The following is a 22,046-nucleotide window of genomic DNA, read 5'->3' as shown; positions in this document are numbered from 1 at the left end:
ATATTTTTTGTGTCAAATTTGGGTTTGAAATTGCAGAAAAAGCAGAAGTCTTCCCTAAAGTGAACATCAGATTGTGGTGAGGATGTATAGACATTAACAAAGACGTTTTATGATTGATACCTTTTAGTTCTATATTTGGAAGTGATATTTAAAAAAAATGATGATCTGAAACAGTCACTGTTTTATCTTTATTTTCATTCAATAAACCAACTTTAAAAAAGATCACCTGATGACATCATCAACCCAAATCCTAACATTCTAATTTCCAGCCCCGAGAGACATTTGTTTGTGTTTGTGTTTGTTGGTAGTGTCTTTACTGTCTAAAGTCATTGGAACCACACAGTGTTAATTCTGTTTTTGGGTGTACTTTCCCTTTACAGGTCCACTCATATTTCTGATAGAGTTGGCTGACTCTGTGTGTGATCCTAAATGTGCTGCGATGACAGGTTGTTCGTCTTAGATTAATGACTTCATTTAAAGATGGCTGGTCCATGTTGCCCCCTGAAAGAGTGAGCACATTTACAGCGGACAACTCTCTACCTCTGTCTCCCCTGTCTCCTCTTCTTCTCTCTGTTTCATGCACAAGCTTCTTTTAGTACAACTCACTGGATCCAGGCCCATGAATCACACTGCCACAGAGTAACCACCTAGATGCCTCCAGCTGAAACACAGTGACAGATCACTACAGTATCTGTCTAAACACCATAAGTCACACTACTGCCCATGCCCTGGGCTACTCACTACGAGTATGCTGGTAACAATTAAGTGTAGGCCTACCTGCAATGTGTGTGTATAAGAGACTCATTTGCAAGTATGCATTCATGTGCATACGTGTGAGCTTAACATGCACGTGAATTGTCTTGAGTTAGACTCTAGCTTAAAGCCAGTATGATGTGTCAAAGTGACAGATGTTGTTTTGTAGCATAATGATGCAGTGATTAATGACAGAATGGATCGAGTATCTTTGCACAGTAGCATCTGTCAACAGTCTGAGTGGGTGGGTTTTTAAATGTCTCTCTTGGGCTGTGAAATAGGGACAGATTTATTTTTTGGAATTATTCCAGATGAGACACTGTATAAATCATCAGTCCATCTATCCACATCTAAATGATCTCGGTTTTATTAGCATTTACTTTACTGAAATGCGTTATCGGATATATGCTAAATGGTGCTTTTCTTGTGTTTTTTAGTGTCTTTGAAACAACTTTTACAGTCAAAAGGTGTCAGGCATGAGTCACTGAGAAAAGGTCTCGGCATAAATAAGAAATATCTGTTCTTTTTTTATGAGGGACAGCAGATCATAAAACTGTCTGATCCACATTAAATGTGTCCACTAAGGCACTTCGATAGCAAAATGCCAAAATTGTCTATCTCTTTATACACAAGCCTAGTCATGCTCCAGGTGCAAAAAGCATATTTCATTCAACATCATACAGTTGCACTCAAGACTGAATCATACTTTAGCCTCGGAAATCCCTGTATTTATTCACAGCAATGCGGAAATACATCCATTTTAATGTCCCTATTTTGTATGAATACATGTGGACACTGACAAATATCAGATTTGAGTTGTAAATTCTTATGCATTAAGAATGGAAATGAGACAATGGTCCTGTTGAGTAAATACATATTCTTCCACGTGTGCTCTGTTTCCCTAGGATTCATTTAGACAGGAACACCGATCAGCTCAGTTTGTGATGGCAACTGGGTCCTTCTGTGTGTGTCACCCCAAAATGGGCAAATGTTTTATTTTTTTTTTTAAATTGTCACTGTCTCTCATTCTGATGCATAAATGTGCTTTTAGTAAAACATGCTGGTCTGCGCACAGAAGCAGTCAAGAAAGATGCGTCACATACTGTATTTGATCATTAATATGTCAGATATTCATGTAAATTCTGGATTAGTTGAACTGGGTAGTATTATGATATGTGACCTCCTAAAACAAGCATCAAACTAATGTCACTGACTTTACATAAATACAAAGAAAGTGAGAATTGTACATTCTAAAGCTGTGATAGGGTTGACACATAAAGCAATGTCTTTAACCTGTTAATACAATGATAGGAACACTACTTTAGGAGACTGGGGCTGCAACTTTCACCACCGCTGGGCTGGCACAGATCAATGCTTGGTAACACACACACACACACACACACACACACACACACACACACACACACACACACACACACACACACACACACACACACACACACACACACACACAGACAGTATAGTTCATCAGGGAGTGGTGATGGAACAGAACTGGTCTCTGGAGGCCTGGATGTAGGTCAGTGGTCTTTATCACTTCCATAGCTCTGAGAGACTATTTCCTGCAGTCACATACAAACAAACTTCAGAGCTAGGAAGAAACAAGCTTATGATAATGAGACAGCACAGCATCCTCCCAAGCCTCCATCTCTATTTCTGTATGTTGATTCATAGAGTCCTGTGTAACTCAACTTAGTACGTTAAAATCTTTTAGACATGTGATCCAAATTGAGTCTTTATACACAAGATACATAAGTGGGATTGGGTAAAAATCATAATTGTCAGACTGCATTTGGATTTCTGTGAAAGCTGCTCTGCATAGTTTGAATCAAGCGGTTTAGGTTTTAGCCGCCCTGAGACCCCTTAGTGTATACATTGTAGTAAGTGTGTTACACAACATCTCACGTGCAAATATTGTTGTGGGTTAACATAATGCTGCTCTGTGCTTATGGTCTCATGGTTTTGATAAGATGTGATTGGTCTAAGCCTACACACCAAAAATATAGGTTATATTTGTCCTAATAAAGACATTAACACTCACAAACATGCACATATAGCATGTATGTCAAATTCAATTTAAAATACGAAAAAAAAAAAAGGGAATCTCGACATCCCCCCCCCCAGCCGACGCGTGTCTTCGGGTCCGGGGGGGGTGGACCAGCAGCATCCCCAGCACGAGTGGGACGCGTGGGTTTGCATTATAATAAGGGGGGCGCTGGATGGAAATCACGACTGGAGTGACGTGGAGGAGAAAAGAGGAGGTGGGTGAAACGATATTGGGAGGGGAAGCAGCTGCTACCTAGTTCATTTCCAGTCCAGCTTTGCTTCTGGCTCACCACGCACACACATAAACACACACACACACACACACACACACACACACACACACACACACGCTGGTGTTTGGTGGTAGGGCACGTCAACAGGACAACAAAGGGACGCACAGGGGGGCTCTCCGCAGCCAGGATAGGACCACACGTTACCAGCATCCAGAGCCAGCGACCAGCTCACTCAACTCTTTTTTTTTTTTCTTCTTCTTTTTTTTTTTTTTATCTACTGGGAAATAAAGCACCAGGCACACTGGAGGTCACCGTGACAGAAGCGTTAATTGCTCACGTAGGTAAGCCCATCAACGCGCTCATTAAAAACTGATTAAAAAAAAAAAAAAAAAAGAAAAGTGATTTATACTTTAATATGTCATTTTGCACCGTTGTCTAAAAAAAAACAAACAAACAAACAAAAAAAAAAACGCACTTCTCCTAACCATTCATGCTTCTTGCTCTCAAGACTAGAAAGTGAAATATCCTTATTTTAATTATTTATTATTATTTATATTAACTCCTGGCTGCCTGTCGTCCGACTGCGCCTTCCTAATATTAATAGAGGGGACATTAATCGACTATGTATTGATTCGTGACTGCCTCTCTCTCTCTCTCTCTCTCTCTCTCTCTCTCTCTCTCTCTCTCTCTCTCTCTCTCTCTCTCTCTGTCTCTCTCTCTCTCTGTCTCTCTCTCTCTCTGTCTCTCTCTCTCTCTCTCTCTCTCTCTCTCTCTCTCTCTCTGTCTCTCTCTCTCTCTCTGTCTCTCTCTCTCTCTCTGTCTCTCTCTCTCTCTCTCTCTCTCTCTCTCTCTCTCTCTCTCTCTCTCTCTCTCTCTCTCTCTCTCTCTCTGTCTCTCTCTCTCTCTCTCTCTGTCTCTCTCTCTCTCTCTCTCTCTCTCTCTCTCTCTCTCTCTCTCTCTCTCTCTCTCTCTCTCTCTCTCTCTCTCTCTCTCTCTCTCTCTCTGTCTCTCTCTCTCTCTCTTTCTCTCTGTCTCTCTCTCTCTCTCTGTCTCTCTCTCTGCGCCTCGGGACTCTCTCCCGCTCTGACAGGCAGTGCGGCTCGTCGTGAGTCGTGCTGTCCGCTGCTCGGCTTAAGAGCACTTAATCTGTCATTAGGGAGTTATTTTCAGACATTTGCAACCAGCGACGGACACCGGCTGGCTTCTTTAGCAGCCGCCCGAAACCTCTTGGTTATTTCTTCCGTGTTTTGGGGGGGGCAGCACTTATTGTTATTGTTTACTTGTTCGTCAGAGGGACAACTTTTTTTTTTATTTTTTTTATTTTTTAATTTTTTAATCCGCCGCAGCCTGATCCTCCTGTTGGTCTTTTCCAGACAGCACGGCCGTACTTGTGCGTCTCGGCAACACGATGGAGATGGAGCATTTCGACGAGCGGGACAAAGGTCAGCGACACGGCCGGTCCAATGCGAGGATGAACGGGGTGTCCAGTCCAACACACAGCGCCCACTGCAGCCTGTACCGGACCCGGACCCTGAAGACTCTGACCACGGAGAGGAGAGCCAAGAAGGTCCGCTTCTACCGCAACGGAGACCGCTACTTCAACGGGATAGTGTACGCCATCTCCTCGGACAGGTTCCGGACCTTTGACGCGCTGCTGGCGGACCTGACCCGCTCTCTGTCCGACAACGTCAACCTGCCGCAGGGGGTCCGGACCATCTACACCTTGGATGGCTGCAAGAAGATCAGCAGTATTGAGCTGCTGGTAGAAGGTGGGTAGACTACACAGCATTGCAGCACACCTGGAGGACTACTGTTACATTAACAGGTTAATGCGTTCCTCTCATGCACCTGGATTCATGGACTCATATCAGCAGAGTAGTCCATGCTAAAAATCTATCCAAGCATGTCTTCCTCTAAAAGAACAAACACTGCCTCATCTCGTCAGCTGCCATGTTAAGTGATCCTTCCCTACTCACCTCCCTCTTGTACGGCTTAAAGTAACAAGACTAAGACTATGGAGAATGGGAAGTGGGCAATGATTTACAGGTTTAAAATCAGGCTCGCAGAGATGTTATTTATTGGTGCTGCTCCATAAAACTGACTGAGCACACTTTAGCTTATAATGAAGATTATAGGCCTATCACTCATTTGATGGCCATATGGTGATAGGGACATATGTTTTGGCTCAGATTATCTCCCTCCTGATCTGTTTTACTCTCTAAGAAGTGACACTGGAAGATCTACAAGTGGTTCACATCATCTTTTGTTGGAATGAAAATATAGGCCTGTTTTTAGCCAATGAGGTATGAAGGAAATCAGGCAGCAAAATATCCCTTATCAGTATAGTTTTAATTTTCAATCTATTAATTAATGCAGTATGCTCGTAGAATAATAGTGTTGTTGCTCGATTGATGCTTCTTTACCTTTCTTCTCTGTATTCTGTCACGTTCTTCACAATATGCTCTCTCTCTGAGTAGAGATTCTCATTCCTTTTTGTTATTTCTGAAGCTCATCTCATTTCCTCCAATGTTTCTGTAAGTAACCCCTCCCGGCTTTCTTCTCCTCCCCTTAACCCCAACAGGTGAGAGCTATGTGTGCAGCTCCATCGAAGCTTTCAAAAAGTTGGATTACACAAAAAACGTGAACCCCAACTGGTCTGTGAACGTCAAGGCCTCGGCTGCGTCCTCCCGCGGGCCTCCCTCCCTTGGCAGCGCCAAGGCCGGTGGCCCAGAGAGCCGCGAAAGCAAGGACTTCATACGTCCAAAGCTTGTGACAGTTGTGCGAAGCGGAGTGAAGCCCCGCAAAGCTGTGAGGATCCTTCTGAACAAGAAGACGGCCCATTCCTATGAACAAGTCCTGACCGACATCACTGATGCCATCAAGCTTGACTCCGGAGTGGTGAAGAAGATCTACACACTGGAGGGCAAACTGGTGAGAAATCTTTAGCCAAATAATCATCATAATCAGATATGAGTGAACTGAGTGTCACACAGCAAAAGCACACGACTGAATGTTCTAGAAGATAAGCAGCTCACTCTGTAAGCAATGTTTTGGATTGGAGGGAAACACTAAGCGATTTTATGGTATTAGAGGACATCAGACATATCTTTGGCTGGCATTGCTGATTGTTTGCCTGCACTCAAGGCAGCAATGTTTCTAAAGCTTCCGGTCTAAATGTTGTCTCTGGTGATACATTCAGTGGAAGCTGATGTTTTGTTCCAAGATGAGTGGTTAATTAGAACTGGAAATAGACCACACACTGAGATAAGAGTGAGTTTTTGTATGGCTGTTTGGACATTGTCTTGTGTGCATGTAAAGATTACAAATTATAGCGACTTACAGCCACACTTTCATTAAGGTGGTGGTTTTGCATTGGAGTTTTCTAGAAGGAGGAAATACAGATCAACAGGCTGTTAGGAGGATCAAAATGGCTAAATATTTTATGACCACACTCTCATTTCTCTTTCATGAGCCCTCTATGATCGGAGAACGTTTGTGTCCCCGTTCACAGCCAGAGCTGTGGCGAGAAACAGTGACACAGAGACAGAAAGGGGTCGAGAAAAGGTAAAGATGAAAGACATGTATGAATGGAGTCTGCGTTCTCAACTACGCTGCAGCGAATGTGTGCCAGGGCTTTGCCTCCGAATCAGAGTCACGGCCCCCTTGATAGTCCACCCACCTATTCAGCTCCCTCTCTCAGCGGCGGATATAAAAAGAACACGCTTTACAACAGCACTGTACACACACATATGCATCGACCCATTCACGTATTCTCCATACAGCACGGAAATCAATGTGTAAATAGCACTGAACTTGGCCTGTGCTGCAGTTGAATGAAGTCAAACACACTTTCTCTTTGCTGGCACACATTCATGTTTGTGTGTATTTGTCAAAGAGAAAGACAGTGTCTCTGCCAGCATGTCAGAGTTTCTGGTTATATTTGTGGCATGTTTTAGCTCTCTCGTCTTTTCCTGTTTCCATCTCTCATGCCATCCCCCATCATCAACATTTCTGTCTGTCTGTCTGTGTGCTCCAGTCTGTGCCTCTCTCTGGGTCATGTTGTAGCTCCAAATTATTGAATGAAGCGACATAGAACCACTTCTCCCCTGGCAGCAGCATCAGAAACAACTCCATTATTTTGAAACAGATTGCGTTTGACGTTGAGGGCGTTCTGCCATTTTGTGTTGCACAGTGGTAATCATCTTTTAAATGGCCAATTTGTGACTCATCCTCATGAATATGGTCTTTGCCCTATGGGTTTTTCATTCGTAATTGCCATTTAATACTCTGTGTTAGGATTTATCCCACTTCTAAGTATTAATCTTCATGTGTTGGCAGCGGCGTGTCATCCTCTCTCTGAAGCGCCATGCTGTCTGTTAAATGATCCACTGTTAACACAGTAGGAAGTCACTTCAGCTTTCCCGACCTGACCTGCTGTTAGATCCCAGCACCAGCCAATAAAAATCCCAGAATCAGGCTTTCCTTGAGAAACCTGCTGTTGGGGATTAAAACTCACGATTTGGCACCAAGCCCGCTAACTCTGTGGTCGCCATGGGTTCTGATTATGTTGGAGATTGCACAATAAATGCTGCTCTCACCCCGTTCACCCCTCTGCTATTAGAAGTAAAACAATTATGGTTATGCTATTTTTAGACACAATATTGATTGGGCCTGTAGGCATGGTAACACACTCACTGCCAAATTTGCTGGGTTGGGCTGAGTGCAGAACCAACTCCTCGTCTTTTTGTGCGAATGCATGCGTGGGTTAATGCATGTGGGGGAGTTTGCGTTTATGTCGTTAAGAGAACAGAGAAGTGGAGAATGAGGGACTCAAAAGTTGTTAACAGACTGGGTCCGAGCACTTTGGGAGTGCCCATGTTGGTTGCATGCATGAGAGGAAATCCTGGACAAGACCTGAACAGCCTTCTGTTTCTGAAGAGTTGAAAGGTCTCAGAAAACACTACATATAAGCTTGTTGCAAATTTAAACTCCCTGTGAAATGTGGTTAATCCATGTTAACTTGAACATTGCACAGAAAGAGAGAGAGAGAATTAGGCTTAGTTTAACAAAAAAAACTCCATACCAACTTAATTACATAATCGTGTCTATACATCTGAATGAAAAATATCCTACAATAATATATGTATGAGTCAAGGCAGGAGGGAAAGGATGACAAGTGAACAAACTGCATGTTAATGAAACTTGAATATTGAATATCAGGATTGCGCTAAGGTAAATTACCTGAGTGCTCACCAGGATAAGGTTACTTTAAGGGTTCAGTAGAGTATGTGTGTGTCTGTGTGTGCACAGGAGCATGCATGTGTGCGTACATGTATTTTGTGTGTGTGTGCTGCATTGAGCCCACGGCAGAAGTAGGTTTCTGGGCCTGACTGCAGTTACGTAGAGTCCCAGTAGAGCCACAGAGCCCAGAGAGAGAGAGCATCTGAGCTCCAAAGCTCGGGCTCCTCGCTTTCATTGACCCCTGTAATGAGGCCAGAGATAGTGAGGCAGGATGTATATGCACATCCCCAAAGCCATATTCTTCCTCTGTTTCTCTTCATCTCAAATTGTTCTCAGGGATTTCAAAAGCCTAGAAGACTATACATAGATTATTTTACATAATTCCTTTTAAGTCATTAAAGTATTTGTTCAATTTTTTTTTTCCAGAAGTTAAATTCTGTTAAATTCTGTTTCTGCAGCTAAACTGTGCTGAGATGAGTAATAGATTATATTTTTGGTATTTTAAGTTGTAGTAAGAGTTCAACAGAGTCTGTTTTCAGCTTCAGTTGCTGCTGTCTGTCTGATTATTATGCCTTTTCATTTATGTGTGTGTTTATGTGTACATATCTGCACTGGGGCTTCTCAATACTATTGCCAATCACTGGGTTTCAATTTTGATACCAAACAACACTGTTTTTGATTCCTTGCCTTGAGGGGCATATTTCTGACAAAGATCCATCTGTTTAGTTTTTATATTACAAAGCAGCCCCTCAAAAACTTTGCCCAAATGAAATACAGAATATAACTTATATGTCATATATATGGAAATGAGACTCCAAGTCTTATTATGCATTCAATTTTCACCTCTCGGCATTTGATTGTTGCTACAAGCGCATTTCAGTCAGTACCAAAAAATCTCGCCCATATGTTTGCTATATAAAAGGTTTTGATAGTTGTTATCACTGTTACCGCATTTCCTATTTGGCAATATTCTGGGAGAACTGATAATGAGATGGGGATAGAGAGGAGACAGGCTGTGAACAAGTCTCTGTGAGCATCTGATACACGCTTGCCTGAGCTTACTCTACTGTGATCGTTTTGGATATCGTGTTTCTGTCGGTAATGTGACCGACTATGTGAGGAAGATAATATATCAAGTTCCACCCCCACTGTTGATTCTGCCGCTGTCTCAGGTCTCACTGTGTATGATGGGTGATATTTTTAGCTAAGTCCCCTCTCCTTTGAGGTTACCACAACCTCATCATTTTCAGCCAGCTCTTCACCTTGGCCGGTTTCTATGATGATTTCATCTAGTTGCTTAGGAACCGTCGGACCTGCTGTGATGTCATACAGTAGCACGGTGTGACAGTGTAGCTGGATTGGTCTGATCAAGAAGAGAGAAAACCCTTAAGTGGCTTAGAACATGGACATTGCTGGCCTATTAATACATGTAAGCTCTGTTTACACACAGACACAGACATGCACACAGGCAGACAATGTCGGACCCCAGCTGCCAGCCTTGAGCCTCGCAAGGCTCACGCACACTTAGGCACCGATAGTGACACACACTCTTTTTAATGGACTCATCTAGATTTCTGCTCATGCATCACTAGCCATTAACTGTAGGCGATTATCAACCAGTGCATGAAGCGACGCCACTTATTTATCTCTAGGGTTGGTTGCATTCTGTTTTTGAGTATATCATTAATGAGCTCTTTTGTATCTCAGTGGGTTTAGCCTGGGGAAGAGGTACAGTTCCCACATTGACCGCCCCATGCCAAAAATACAGAGCTTACACAACACTTTCGATTGATCCAAAAGCCCAAAAAAATGTTCTGGTTAATACTATATTGATATTTATTCACATCATTTTGGTTTTATTTGCCCAGTTTAAAAAAAAAAAAATCACATTTAAAGGGGTACGCCCATAAAGTTAAGTGACCCACATGGACAAGATGGTCCTAATTCAAACAGCAAATGCTGAGATACCCTGCCCTTTTTGTCTCTATGGTTAAAGCTCTAAAAACACTGGATCTTATTATTTCATAATGCAACTCAATAGTCTCGAACACATCATCAGGGTAACCTTGTCAAACTTCTCCTGGGAGAAAAATCCACAGTTTATTTGGAGTATCCAGGACTTTGTTTAGAAAACAGATATTGCTCTTGTTTTTTTGGGGGTAATTTGACGGAACCATTAACTTTAAAGCAAATAAATCACCATTGCAATCAATGCTACAACGGTGGGACAGATACTGTATGCGTCATACTGCTGTTCTAGCTTTTAGCCAGCGGCGTGCCTCTAGGGATGGCAATGTTTGTTTTGATATTTGACGCGTTAAGGGTTGGAACATGTTGCTCTTGCAGTTGTTCGGTTGGTTGCTCAGTTTATCAACCCCTTAGGTTTAGACTTCGAATAATTCAACTACAGTAACCAATTCATGGATTAGCATAAGATTTTGGATATACATTCATAATCTCCAGAGGATGAATCCTCCAGACTTTTGTGATCGCCTGAATTTTCCTGTAGCGCCACCATCATATTTACTTATTTGGCTTTTAGTGAAATATCTCTAATAATCTAGTTATTACACTTTTTTTCCTTTGATTATTGAAATAAACCCCATCAGCCTCTGCTGTTTTTTGTGTTTAGTGCTATTTAGCAAATGGTAGCATTCTTACACAGTAAACTAACATGTTGAACATTCAACCCTCTTAACATCAGCATGTGAGCATTTAGCTCTAAGGCTCTACAGCCTCACAGAGTAGCTTGCATGACTGTTGACGTGTATCCTTGTTTTTTGGAGCATATTGTTTGTGTGTGAGGTATGTTGACAGGAGTTTTGAGACTTACCCTCTCCCCATATCAAATGACTTACCCTTTTTTGGACTGACGCACCCAAAAATTGTGTTGATGAATTGACCTTGTTAGATCTGCTTTTTCATGCTCTAAAGTGCTCTCTACTGTTGCTTATGATGTTACTTGCCATTCAACTTAGATAGACTTAATGTAAACAGGTCACTACAGACCTAATGTCCTTTTCTGAGAAGCATTATTTTCTGTCCATCCATGCGTTATATATGGCAACCATAATACCGTGGCATGTTTTCACACTAATTAAATGCTCCATGTTAAACAGAGGCTTTATGTAGGAGTAGAGTGTGGAAGAAACACTTGTTCACTATCTGCAGTGCAGCTCTCACTTCTCAAACTGCATTGTTGGCCTGTTTTCCTTGCTGGCAAGGCTGAGGAGCTTTTAATATCCTTTTATCTTCAGTTTTCTCTGCAGCCTCGTTCTCTCTGTGCCTCCCATTTTACTCTCATATTCCCTCCAACCATTACTGTCTCTGCTTATCTCTCCATCTGCATCATTATTTCTCCTCTTATGTAATGTTTACTTTCCTTCTTATTAACAGATTTTATCTCCCCATCAGCCGTCTATACTTCTCTCCTCTGAACTTCTTTCTCTCACCTTCCTTTGATTCATTTTTCTAGGTCTGTCTGTCTCTTGCTGTCAACATGCCATTGTTCTTACGGCTGTTTAGTTCTCATTTAATTAGCACACTCGGCATGCACCCCCAAATACTAGAGCTGCAACATATGGCATCGTTTGCTCTCCCCCACTCTCTGTCTCTCCATCTCTCCTCCCACCCTCTCTGTCTCTCTGTGTCCCTCTAAAAACCCTATCCTAGCTTTGTTTTTATCCTCTTCTGGTTTTCTCAGTTTGTCTCAAACTTTTTCCTAGTTTTGTTGCCCTCTACCTGTCCTCTTTCTCCTTCTTGGCCTACATCCAGCTATGCAGGGACTTGTAGAGAGGGTGCTATGGCAACACCATTTAAAAACACAATGCATTATCTGAAAAGCAGAGCATTATGTTCTGCTCATATTCAAAGCATTAAGCTGTTTCTTAATCTTTATTTGGTGGATTGTGTGTTGATGATGTCACTTTTCTTTCTGCAGAGGAGGATTGTGGGAAGCAAAGTCCATCTGCTCCAGCTGATCTGCTGAGTCACAGCTACTCAGCGCAGCATGGTGTGTGCTTGTAAGGGGGAGTGTGTGAATGTGTGTCATGCACCTAGCATACAGTGTATTAGCTACTATAAATTATTTTAGCAGTAAATGACATGAATAATAAATGGCTTGTAGAAATCTTACGATTAAACTGCTGTTTTTGTGTGTAAACAGGACATGTTGTTTTCAGTGGTCTGTCTATCTGTCTCTGTTACAGTCTTTCAGTTAGCTTGTGTGTCTGTGTTTACCAGCAGAGGGTGACTGTAGCAGATGGGAGGGCTGTCTGTAGTCAGAGGATCTGCTGCCAAATTAGGATCGATGGTAGACATTTCCAGCACTGGCAGACTGTTGAGAACCAAGTCACACGACAACTTCATCACACACACTGTCTGACTCATGCACTTCCTGACTCACTCATTCTCTAATCTCTCCTAACTGAATCTGCATTTGAAAAATTGTGTTCCAGCTTCGTGCTTTTAGCTGCTTAAAGAGCGGGACTAAAATATCTCGACAGTCAGGGCTTTTGTCTGATTGTGACTCGGGTAGGGAGGCTCTTAGAGGGGTTGTAAACATTATAAGGAGTTATGCTCCTCAAAGCCAATTGGAAGGCAGGATGTTTGCTAACAAATACCTTACATGTTGCACTCCCTACAAAATTGATGTACTCAAATGCCCAACTTTGATACAGTACTTGACAAAATTCTTGTATTATGCCATTTTGAAGTAATAGAAAACCTGTGCAACTACTGTATAAATACACTAAACTATAAAAAACTAGCTACCTCAAAACATATGTCTTGTACATAGTTTTTTCTATAATTTCTTTGTGTATTTTTTTGTTGTTTTCTGAGCTGCCCCAGATCCTACTTACCACAGTATTTATTTTTTTTCCATACATGAACAGCTTCTCTATTTATGTCTCTGTTAGTATCAATTCAACTGACTTTAGTCTGCATGATGGAATTTTTAAGTGTACCTTGTATTGTACTTCAATTTCTAAGTTTTCAAAAGTACAGTCAATCTACTGCATAATCAAAACAGTTAGATTTATATGCTTGTAGGGCTTGTTTTGACTAAATTGCTTTCCCTTAATCAATCATCAGATAATTAATCAGCAACTACTTTGATAATTGGCTCATCATTTGAGTGATTTGTCTTACCAACAATAAATTGTCCGTCAAATGTATATATAAGTTGTTTTGCTTTAGGTCTTGGACTGTTGGTCAAACAAAACCAGACATTTAAAGGCTAATCAGCAGGATGTTGCCGCCCTAATTATTATATTGAAGTCAATTAACTAAACAAAGAAACAAATCCACTCACTCACCCACCTCCTTCTGTCACCTCACCCAGTATTATGTATGTCTTCCTCTGTCAATGCTCACTCTAGTAACCTGTGCACTTACAAGTTCAGCTCCTTAATCCAGCACACTCATAATATATTTGTATGCACACACAAGCTCACGCTCACGCATGCACACTCATCCTTGAAAATGGATTAAAGCCAACAGACTGAAGTGGCGGAGAGAGATCAATGAGGGAGGGATGAAAGAAACAAGTGAAGGAATGAGGTTAGAGGAGAGAGAGACACAGAAAGAGTTGTATAAAAGCAAGACAGCATGACAAGACAAGAGAGATTGGGTTAATTAAGATGAGAAGACCCGAACAACACTGGGGAGAAAAGGCTGGGGGGGGAGCCGGGAAGTTGAGGCTGATGTTACATCCGATTTATGTCCTAATGGGAACAGCGCTGCATAATTCCTTTTTTTGTTTGTTTCATGATTGGCTCCCTTCAGACTCTCTGAGAGAAATACAGCTCAAAAAGAAAGTTTATTCTCGCCCTCTGGAGAACAGAAGCTGTTATGTAAGTTGTTATGCAAGAGAGCAGCCAGTCTGCTGTGCTGGTTCGAGGCGAAGGCAGTAACACCAGTGCCAACTCAGCCTGCTGCACGGTCAGTTAGCCTCATGTCACCGCTGCTCTCTTTTTTCCTCTATTTGTTTTTTTTTTTAGCTCTTCCTGACTTCCCTCGTTTCCTGCCCCTTCCTGTTGTTTCCCTGTCAGTTGTCTCTGTGCAGTGTGCGGATTGACACAGCGGTAGGTTGTACAGCGTGCAAATTCTCCCTCAGGGGTGCAGATGTTTTTATCCTTCCCTCTTGCCTCTTTCAGATCGATTTCAGTCCACCTTTTCTCTAGTCAGTCAGCGGGGCCCCCTTCGGCCTGCGACGTGATTACTTAAAGTCCCCCGGAGAGTAAGGGAATGCATTTTGTCAGTTTAATTTTGAGGGTGGGAATGAGAATCTTCCTGCAGATGTTTCAGTATCCTCTATATGTTCCTGACAGTGACAAATTGTTTTATTTTGTGCTGAGTAACTCCAGGACCAGCTACAGCCTATTTTAAGTGCTGCACTGGGATCAGATTTGTCTATGCATTCTATGGATGTCAGTGTACGTCTTTCCTCAAATGTGATGCCATTCATTTGACTTATGTAATCATCATAAAAATACAATACAAGCCAAAATAATCATACAGTGAACGTGCAGTACTTCAATGACGTGTAAATGTAGATATATTGACCTGTTAAAAATACAAATGACTGCTCATTTCTATAAGATGACTGTCATTTAAAGGCCGTAATGTTTAGCTTTTGCCACAACATAAAATGCCCTGTTCTTTGAAAATACATGTCAAACCCATGTGGTTATATTGATTATAGTCCCACCCCTGGGCAACATACTGCACGCAATTCTGAAAAACTGGTGGGTTCTGCTGCAGAAGCAACACAGTGGTATGTAAATATTAAAGCTTCGTCATTCCTTTGCACCTTTTTAGTCCTTCACCTCAGATGCTCTGCATATTAGCAACGGATGCTTTGCCCTTTCGGTTTCTGTCTCCCTTGATCTTGTATCAGTACAGCCATCTGTTATTCTATCAGTCTGCCTGTCTTGCAGTTTCCATCTGTCTGTCTCTTTCCATGGTTAGTGTTTCAGAGCAGCACAACGTGCCGTACTGGCCAGCTGCAGTTGATTCAGCACCGCGGACAGCTCCACTGAGCTTATCTCCCCTGGCAGAGTGCAGAAAACAGATCGTCCCTCCAAAATGTGGTCTATCTGTGGGCAGGATAATGTTGACCTCACCATGTCCTCTGTGTAACCACTGGGAATCAATTGTGGCACGGGAGATAAGTGGTTGAGTCTCCAATCTCCTTTCCTCTTTTGTTTGTTTTCCTGTCTCTCTAGTCGCCTGTTTGTTTTAATCTCAGAGAAGTGCCTCTGTTCATATCACTGGAGACCAAATTTAAAAATAATCCACAGAGGCAATAACAGTTAAAGAAATATATGATATAAGTGAGCAGAGTTGCCCCTGATCATTGTTCCCAGCAGCCCATTTAAAGGAGCTGCTGGCGGGAACTAAACGAACTGTCTAAACACAAAAAGCTAAGATTTTGCACCAGTGGTGTGCTCAGCAACTTGTCTGTAGTTTAATAGTCCTTTGTGTATGTCCTTACAAAATAACAGTTAGGATTGTTTATGGACATATGGCCTTGTGTTTGTGTATTCTCATCAAAAGTGAGATGAGATATGTATATGTCAACCAGCACCTAAACTAAAACTCTGCACAGCAGCTCCAACGCCATTCCTCATGATATACACCAAACTAAGAGCCACTCAGATTATATAGCATAGATCAGTCTATGCCCATCACACTCTTTCTGTTTGATCCTCAATATAAAGTCCAGGTGGTTAGTGTGTCTAGTGATTATGCTTTTCTGGTGGTACTGCAGTTGAAGTTGTGTTGTGTGGAATGACCTGTAAATCTCTCAACACCATGTGGCATTAACAGTGCCACCATGTGGTTATTTAACAGTGCCACCATGTGGCGGCAGTGATTGTCTACCTCAGTTTGCAATCCACCTTTGCACTAATGTTGTGCAAATATTATGACATGCAGCACAGTATCTGCCCAAAATCTGTTATTTAAATAAATAAAATAATATATCTATGTATGTATGTTTTTAACCTGAAAGAAACAGAAGGAGAAGAAGACCAAACAAGGGAAAGCGAGAAACAGACACTTTAGCAGGTGATTGGTGATTCTCCACTAGGTGGCATAGTGAGGACATAAATGGGTTTACTGAGTATTCATAGTGAACAATCATTTGTTGTATAACACATTTTCAGGAAAAGATGATGGTCACATTTATAAGAGGATACATCTCGTTGGTCATGAAGTAATATATGTTTGTACAAACCTCTCTCTGTTGTAAAAGCTTAACAACAAATAAAATAACAAATAGCTTAATAACAAATGCCTTTTTGCCCTTTTGTTATGTAAAGCACCATGATACACTAGATAGACGGTCGACCATGGTAGCTGTGGAAAAAAAGGGAAGAGGATTGTTTCTCAGGCATGTGAGGTGTGACACAACCTGTCAAGCTTCTGTCTTGCTCCTGCAGTCTTGATTCTGTTTTGCTCTAAACCATAATGATACTGAGTAAATTGATTTTGGATCCTGTTAATGTTGGGAAGGGCTTTCTTAGAGTTCATTTCATACTTTTATAAAGCTGTGTGAGAGAGGTGATGGCAGGGTTATGAATTTGCCAATCTCCGTTCCTCTGTTTGTTTCTTCCCTTCCTTGTTTTAGCAGCGGTGGATGTTGTGTAACCGCACCGGTTCTCTGTGAGAACGCAGCAACCAGAGACATCAAACGGCTTGTTTTGTCATCAGGCTCAGAGCAGCAGTCAGGAATAGATCTCCACCTCTGTTGCTCGTTTCCATCTCTCTGTTTGTTTACTCACTAACTCGGGGGATTTGGCTAGTTGGTTTCATCGTTGACTGTTTTTGATGATTTATTTCCCCCCTCTCTTTTCACCTTTACCAGCTCCCTCTCCTCTCCATCATTCATTGGTCCATCTTCTTCATCTTCATCTCAACAACTTATTTTATCAAAACTGGAAGATAAACACGGCCATGAGCCACTTGCATGTCTTTGTGTGTGGATTTATGTGAATGACACAGTTCTGTAGAGCATCATGCACATAGTAGATAAAATATGAATGATGGAGCTCTATCACAGTATGCCCACTGTGCAGTCAGTGGCACGCACCAGCCATGCACCAATGCCTGGAGGGCATTATCACCATGGCAACCATACATTTAACACCCTTCTCTATATACACTATCTGTTTGTGTGTTGCACCATATTAGTTCACCCTCAGTTCAAAAGTGCTCTTAAAGGCTGCCTTACACAAATACTATTTCCCTTCACTTTCCTCTTTCTGTCCTGTCATCACTCTTATAATATTCATCATGTGTTCTTTCCTCCCTGTTTACCCGACACGTCTGGTGGTTCACAGTTTCTATCTCGTGGTAAGCAGCTTCAAAGGAACTCATTTTGCCAACCTCCTCTTGGTTGACTCCAGTAGCAGCAGCAGCAGTCTTGGCCTGAGGACGTGGTCAGACTGACTCACAGCAGCAAACACACACCTTGCTGTGAATAAATAGCGAGGGCCTTTCAACAGACCACAAGCAAAAAAAAAGATGATTATACCCTGAATTGTGTAAATAAAATAAACATTATCATTACTTTAGAGCTAAACATGTACCCTTATTTAGATTTGCATTGAGATCAAGAGAGGATGTGAAAATACAGTAAAAAGCCCAGAAACAAAACAGAACACTTAGCGGTAGAAGTGTTCATGGCTACCCATCAGTGCTGACACACTGGGGAAATGTTAAAAGCACCAGCATCGGTATCACAGCCATCTTGTTAGGAAGTGGAGCCTCTCGCCCCTCACATAATCACCAGCACGCTGTCAGGGGATATCAGGGAACAAAGCAATATGCACTCTGTTATGAAACTAGAATAATATCGCTTCCACGCACACACACACACACACACACACACACACACACACACACACACACACACACACACACACACACACACACACACACACACACACACACACACACACACACACACACACATACACACATGTGCCTTTGCAGACACATACATTTTCATGTGATGTGTGGTCTAATGTACGCTGACTGGCACAACCATACAAGGCTTGATTTGAAAAGTTAAATGAAATTGATCCAATCTCCACAGAAAGTCTGTGTCTGAGATTAAACTTGCTTTTTGTACCCCCGTAGGTCCATTTAGAGACTGTGGGGGGTAAAGCAGTATGACTCCCATCTCCACACACACACATACACACACACACACACACACACACACACACACACACACACACACACACACACACACACACACACACACACACACACACACACACACTCAGAACTGCCTCTTTGCTGTTTATTGTATTGTTGTGTTTCGTTGATGATGCTGTTATATCAACTGTGTCTTTCTTTTGGGCGGTTGGTCTGTAGCTAATAGGAGTCTAAATGGATTCTTGGATGTTAATTGCCATGAAAATGCAATAAAGGTAGCTTTTTGTTTATGTGTTAACTCCAGGCGATGCTAGAAATGCATGCAGCCTAAATTGTAATAGCTCCTAATAGGTTTTTGATGGGAGATTTGTCATAGCAGATGAATGAACTGTTGTCTTCCCATAAATCCCTTTCTGACTGTACCATTGCCTATCGCGAAATATGATTTGGAATATTAATGGCTTGAGATTGAAATGTAATGGTTGCCTGTGGGATGTAATTAAATTTGTTTGAGAAAATCATGCAGAGTTTAGATCAGATATGGATTTAGCTGTCGACTAAATCAAATAGAAAACAATGAAGAGCAGCATGCTACTTAACCTATTCCTCATAATACATCCAATTGGTGAGTTAGGGTCAGTTTATAGAATAAAACATAATAACATCTGCCTTGAGTGGACAGAATATTAAGAGCTTAGTTTGAAGATTTATGAATGATGTGTTAATTAGACAAAATAATTAAAATGCTGCAGACCCTCTAAAGAACCCTTTCTTCTTTAATGATCCAGTTCCTGTTGTGTTGCATTTAGTGACCCGATGTTTTTAAATCAGTGCCTGTCAACATGTCACTGTAGGTTTGGTATTAGCTTCGCAGTATGGAGTCTGTCAAAGAATGACAGTGACTTATTGAGAAGAATTGTTTTCCTTTGAGTCAGCTCTGTACTTATTCAACACTAATCTCTTATTCCTCTAATCTTTAAGCTCCTCTCTGCCTCATACCCTCTCTCATACCACTTTTTAAGATCTCTCTGTAGCTCATAAATGCTCTCTCCCTCCCTTGTATTTGAGTTTTTTCTCTTTGTTACTCATTACCATTCATAAGATGCCAGTCCTCGGGGAACAGACCCCCCACTTGCTTGCTCTGGATGTCCGGTACACGTGCTGCGGAGAATCAGCAAATTAGTGACTCAGCAAGGTCTCATTATAGTCACTGAAAGACTGATTAACTGCAGAAACAACACCGTGCTGGAGCTCAGGGGCATGTGAGGCATGCACTTAGATATTCACAGACGCCAATGAGCGTGCATGTGCACAAAAACAAGCATGCACAAACAGACTCCACCGGTGTTCCTTATCTGTGTCCTAGGGCTCAGTGCATGTCAAGGGAAGGTCACTTTTGTGAGCGTGCTCAGAGCAGTGTGTTAGTGTGTGTCTTCTAGTATGCAGTGTATATATGTGCAGACTTCCAGTAGCTTTGAAGTAAAGAAGATAGAAGTCTAACTAGAGAATTATAATTCATAAATCTGCAGACCAGCTGGGAAATGATTGCTGCATGACCCTATTCTTTCCCTCAACAGAATGAATAGTTCAGGTGTCTTTGAACAAGGCATTCAGACCCTAAAGGTAGAAAGATGCCATTGGAGTGAAAAAGAGAAAGTGTGCTCAACTTGACTAGGATATTGACTTGGAATTGAAATTAATTCTGAATTAAATAATGATTAAACTCATCCGCGTGTCTTTGTCTCCAGGTGTCCTGTCTGCAAGACTTCTTTGGCGATGAGGATGTTTTCGTGGCGTGTGGACCGGAAAAGTTCCGCTACCAAGACGACTTGATGTTGGATGACAGTGGTGAGGCTACTAGTAGGTGGTCCGACATTTCCATTCTGACATTTCGCATCTGACTCCATTATTTCCTGCCCCCAGCTGTGTTTTATTAATGTTTTTTTGTGTGTGTGCTGTTTTCTTGGGTTGAGCAATTGGTCATCTATCATCAGTTCAGAGTATAATGTATTCATTAAGATGCTTGTGTGCAAGTTCTGTTTTTAAAACCCTAATCAATGGAGAAACTTTATTACCTGACAACCCTTTTCAGGTAAACTGTTACTTGATCCCACAGACATTCATACATTTATCTAAGCTGACCACTCATCTTGTTCAATATAACTTCCTTAAATAACACAAACCGGCATTCCCCGAGTTCGTCTCACACTGGTGGAAAAGTAAACTAGCCAAATGTGGTTTTGACGACAGTATGGTAGCAAATTGTATAACTATATATGAAGGCCAAATCAATGGGCTACTTTCTGTTCATAAGCCAAAATATGGAAGATTTAAAATGCATAAATGAAAACTAATTAAACTAAGATATAAAGTGTACACATTGCCTAATGTATTCCCCCTATTTTGTGTGCATTACTGTGTTATAATTAAATGAAAACCATTTTAATGTGACTAGAAAAGTCACAATTTATGAAAATTCAGGTATTAAAGACAAAACCGTAATCATTTCTAAGTATGTTTTTTTTTTCATTAGCTATAAAACTGTAAATTAAATAAAATGTAAATGCATATAACAATGTGCATGATTTTTCACTTTATTTCTGTTTGAATCATTTTTCATTAAGGCAATTTAAATCTTCTTTACTCTCCAAGTTTACTTCTTTTTTCTGTCTTTCTCTGTTTTTCCACATCCATCGCATCTTTTAAGTCGCACAGTAGTCCTTGTCTCCCCTGTTTATGACACATCTCCCTGGTTCAGGTGGCAGATGTCTGTGTTGGCTGTCCAGTTATTTACGCTCTATTGTTTCTCGCCACTCCTCCTCTCTTCTCTTATCCTCTGCTGCACTTAAAGCAATCGTCTAGACCTCGTTGTCCTCTTCCTCTTCTCTGCCTGTCTCCCCACCGAGGTCTGCTGAGGATACGTTCTGTCCTCACTTCACCAATCTGCGTTTCACTGTCTGTCTCCCTCTCAAAGCATCACTGTCTGAATACTCCTGCCATTTAGTGCTCATTTGTATTCCCCCCCTCTCATCTTGGGTCCTGTCTCCTACATGAATGAATGTGCTCCAAGTTCTTTTCAAAGGTTTATTCAATTCATTTGTTTCCCTTCCATCCCTTCATCCATTAAATAATATTCATCCCACCTGGGTCACCACCCTCCAGCTCCTTGTCCCTTTTGTGTCTCTTTCTCTTTTTTTCCTCCCCCTCTTCCCCACCACTCTTCTTTCATTTGCAAAATATAATGGTAAGCTGCGTCCATTATATTATTTTTGGGTGACCTTGTTCTCTCTTGAGAAAGACCACAACACAAACTCCTACATACAACAGGGTATTTAAAGAACATGTTTCAAGGATCTGCATATTTATTAGTTACTGATGATTGTTGAAAACCACAAACAGCAAACACGTTCACTGATTTTTTTATTGTAGTTTGTGTTTGTGTCTGCTTTGGAGTTTTTAAGGGCTTTTAACTTCATGCATTTAAAATATAAGTCTGCATTTCATGGCAGAATATATCATAACAGGTTGACAATGTCGCATGGGCTCCACCAATTGTGGCTGGCATTATATTTTCTGAAGTGAGAA

The 22,046-nt window shown here is 41.5% G+C and overlaps 1 protein-coding gene across 4 annotated transcripts in view; it reads left to right on the top strand.

The window, feature by feature from the left end:
• The first annotated feature begins 4,458 nt into the window (after positions 1 to 4,458).
• dclk1a (doublecortin-like kinase 1a) overlaps positions 4,459 to 22,046 on the top strand; it is a 42,604-nt gene continuing 25,016 nt past the window's right edge. For all 4 annotated transcript variants that reach the window (XM_054625910.1, XM_054625909.1, XM_054625912.1 and 1 more), the window contains exons 1-3: positions 4,459 to 4,819; positions 5,632 to 5,981; positions 20,210 to 20,309. In XM_054625910.1, the coding sequence (XP_054481885.1) occupies positions 4,459 to 4,819; positions 5,632 to 5,981; positions 20,210 to 20,309 (811 nt within the window). The remainder of the gene's footprint in view (positions 4,820 to 5,631; positions 5,982 to 20,209; positions 20,310 to 22,046) is intronic.

The sequence above is a fragment of the Anoplopoma fimbria genome, chromosome 24 (assembly GCF_027596085.1).
Source record: "Anoplopoma fimbria isolate UVic2021 breed Golden Eagle Sablefish chromosome 24, Afim_UVic_2022, whole genome shotgun sequence".
In the NCBI taxonomy this organism is placed as follows: Eukaryota; Metazoa; Chordata; class Actinopteri; order Perciformes; family Anoplopomatidae; genus Anoplopoma; species Anoplopoma fimbria.
This window is presented reverse-complemented; position numbering and strand designations above follow the sequence as displayed.